This window comes from Musca vetustissima, unplaced genomic scaffold (genome assembly GCF_032173495.1).
Source record: "Musca vetustissima isolate MV318-11 ecotype Yass unplaced genomic scaffold, APGP_CSIRO_Mvet_v1 utg37816, whole genome shotgun sequence".
Classification (NCBI taxonomy): Eukaryota; Metazoa; Arthropoda; class Insecta; order Diptera; family Muscidae; genus Musca; species Musca vetustissima.
The window spans coordinates 68,449-72,034 of record NW_026886553.1 but is presented as its reverse complement, the minus strand read 5'-3'; the positions used below and the strand labels follow the sequence as shown (position 1 = coordinate 72,034).

Sequence of the window (3,586 nt, the reverse complement as noted above, 5' to 3'; positions counted from 1 at the left end):
GAAAACGAAAGTTTAATTCATTTGCCAACACCACACAAAACGGTTTATGTCCTGGCTATTATAATTTCAAATTACTTCAACGAACAGGTTTAGACCTTTATAGTACGTTTACATTTACAATGTAAATGCCGTTTAAAAGGCCATAGCACTATTTAAATCAAATTAAATAGTAGTGTTGGCGGGTTATTTGGGATACCATTTGTATTTTGTTTTTACAAAATAGTCAGGCTGAATCCCAGTTTGTTGTTTTTATAAAAAACAACTATTTATTAGTGGGGAATGTACGGCATTGTCCGCAGAGGGGTAAGGCAGGGAAGACTATAGTTTCGGATCTCGCCACTGATCCTCATCGGTTCCCTTAGTTTTTTGTTGGGATATTATCCCCAGAAGCTATTTATAGCATATTCACAAAAAACCTTTCATACCCAAATGTCTCTTGTGACAATTCGAAGTTCTTACGTTACCAGCGATACGACCCCAATGAGAATTACGTTTCGTTGGCGCCTGACGTGGTCAACAAGGCATTTGCAGACAATTACAATGGATTTCCCACTGTTATGTGTCGTCACTTTGCGACGAATGCACATAACGTTGTTGTTGGTACGGACAATGTTGTCGGCGGACAATGCCGTACATTCCCCACTAATAAATAGTTGTTTTTTTTTATAAAAACAACTGGGATTCAGCCTGACTATTTTGCAAAATCAAATTAAATATTTATTGAAATAGATCATTTTTATACATTTCGTGTTTCGTAATTCAATTGTTTTATTATTATTACAAAAAAAGGTAATGAATTTATCTCCGTGTTTATCAAAATGAAAATTATAACATCGTATCGATCTATCGTTATCTAGATCGTCGCGTTATATGTTATCGAAAATACAACAACCACAAGGAAACGATATGCGTTTGTGTTATCGTTTCCTTGTGGTTGTTGTATTTTCGATAACATATAAGGCGACGGATGGCTCATTTTTCGTCCGATTTTTTAATGGTGCACCAGGACCCTACGTTTTTCGCCTAACATAAGGATGGCTCAACGAGAGCATTCTGCTTAGCCCTTAACACATATGAAAATGCAGGGAATTGCGAGTTATTCAATGAAGAAAGATTTGCTTCCTCAAACTTTCCCAGCAGGCAGATTGAGTAAATTGAAAACGGGAGCACATTTAATAAAGAACAATTTCAAATTGTATGCGTTCCCAATTTTCCTGTTGGGTGATTTTTAAAAACATAATTTGTCAAATTCATATTGACACTAGTATTACTTTGGAATCAAATCAGCTGGAATTTGCTGTTACCTTTTATAATTGTACCATGATAAAAACCCAAAACACTTCAGGGTCGTACCATTGTATAATTATTACCTTGAAAAAAAAATTGTAATCAGTTGGTAGCTGTGCCCACCAACTGATTACAATTTTTTCTCAAGGTGGCTTGTTCCATCAAATCAAAATACACATTTTGTGTATGTGTGTGTATTGTTTTTTTTTTCTTATTAATTTGCTATAAATTTATTGACACAAAACTGTCATTTACAATCTTTGATATGCTTTGCAAAATCATTATAAACTGATTTAGTATTTTTATAAATGCACGGGTATCCTATAATTTCAACTTATAAAATATATAACTCTCCTTTTTCAGTCTAGCAATGACCACCTTCCTTAAGTTTGCTAACTAAAGCATCAACATCGGGAACAATGGCGCCGGCTTGACGGACTGGGGGATCTTCGACCGAGATTACATCAATACGTGGGTTGGTATCAACACCTAAATCACTAGCGCCAACCTTCTTCAATGGCTTCTTCTTAGCTTTCATGATGCTAGGCAAAGTTGCGTAGCGAGGGGTATTCAAACGCAAATCAGCGCTGAGAACAGCTGGCACTTTTGTTTTAATGGTCTCAAGGCCTCCATCAATCTCACGAGTGATGGTTAAACCTGCATCGGTCTTTTCGATTTTATTGCAGAATGTTCCCTGTGGCCAGTCGAGCACAGCAGCAGTCATTTGAGCAGTTTGGTTGCAATCGTCGTCGATTGCTTGCTTGCCCAAAATTACTAAATCGGCTTTCTCATCCAAGGCCAACTTGGCAAGAATTTTTGAAACGTGAATTGGCTGCAACAAGTCGTATTCCTTTCCAGACACTTCAACGTGGATACCACGATCAGCACCCATGGCCAAAGCTGTGCGAATTACTTCCTGAGATTGACTGGGGCCAATGGAAACGGCAATAACTTCACTAGCCAACTTCTTCTCCTTCATTTTCACGGCTTCCTCGACGGCGATTTCATCGAAAGGATTCATAGAGTGCTTAGTTAATTTTCTTCAATCAATTTCTTGAAAAGACATCAGATTTAACGATGACAAGTCCAAAGGTTAATGAAGGTTTTGAATACTATGTCAAATAAATTCAAAATATATTGAAACATATTCAAATTTAACTGAAATGAAAATTATGTTTTTAACATGTTCACCTGGAAGTAATTACTTTGTTATGGATGAAACAAACATTTGATGGTACTCCCGACTGGATTTTAGTTTTGTGTTGAAAAAATGTCAAATGAACACATACACTTGTTGCGTATATTTATTTTATTTTTGGCAGAAGAAGCCACACGTGCATAGTTGATTTTTTGTTATTCACCTCAAGCTGTCCTACCTTGTATTAGTGTACCATGGGTAATACGGACGTCTAATAAACCCTATAAAGGTGAGAAGGTGAGTATTTTTGTACGGAGCACAAATTAAATTAACTACGACCCTCAGGTGTCTATCCCCAAAAACTGATTCCCATTTCCAAAGAAAAATCCCCAATATAGGGATAAATCCCATAAACTGGCAACACTGTCCCATCTGTCAGAATTGTTCTTGTTGACAGAATAGCAAAGCTATCACATTGTAGATTATTTCTCATCGTTTAAATGCCAGAATAATTGATTATCTGCTGACGAACGAAAACAATTGATAAAAAATATTATTAAACAATAACTAAGAAGCTTGAATATAGTGGTTATATATGCGTTCGGTTTAAATTCTACGAAATATTGCAATTTGAAACAATTGTTTTGTTTTATATGTACACACGCACACATTTACATATTCTCGTATATCTGTTACGGCGAGAAGCAAACTAAAAGAATTGTGCGATAATTCACATTGGAATTTGTTGGCTGATCAATTGCTTCCCGCATATATTCCTATATACATTTTCGTATATTCCGATTCATTTGTGACAACGTTCGCGTCAACGTTGTTGTTGTTGGAAGTGGTCAGCGGCTATTAAGAAGCCGCAAACGAAATAGCAAAACTGGAGTTGGAACAGTGTTCACGTAAATTATCAAACACCAATCTATCGATTGCAGACGAGGAGTTTCTTCATAACGTCAACTGTGACATTGAACACTTCATAAAGCAAAGACACAATAACGGGTATGTATAATTGAATTGTTGAATAAAAAAGTCAAATTTGGACAGTTTTTGTGCCTCCAAATAAGCAATCCACTTGAGGAATAAATGTTCTCTTTCCGCCTGCCGAATGTGCTTGGCACCACCGCCACCATGTTCTGATTAGAACAACATATG

General features: G+C 36.4%; 1 protein-coding gene across 1 annotated transcript; it reads right to left on the bottom strand.

The window, feature by feature from the left end:
- Positions 1-1,643: 1,643 nt before the first annotated feature.
- LOC133334060 (electron transfer flavoprotein subunit beta-like) lies at positions 1,644-3,195 on the bottom strand. The gene is made up of 2 exons (XM_061542359.1): positions 3,122-3,195; positions 1,644-2,327 (listed from the first exon to the last, which is right to left on the bottom strand). The coding sequence occupies exons 1-2, from the start codon at positions 3,193-3,195 to the stop codon at positions 1,652-1,654; spliced, it is 750 nt and encodes a 249-aa protein (XP_061398343.1). The 3' UTR covers positions 1,644-1,651.
- Positions 3,196-3,586: the final 391 nt, after the last annotated feature.

Bases quoted from the DNA above. Each gene is read 5' to 3' on its own strand.
- LOC133334060 (XM_061542359.1), bottom strand. From the start codon at position 3,195: ATGCGGGAAGCAATTGATCAGCCAACAAATTCCAATGTGAATTATCGC. The intron at 2,328-3,121 runs GTAACAGATATA...AATTGATTGAAG, and splicing joins CTTTTAGTTTGCTTCTCGCC to AAAATTAACTAAGCACTCTA.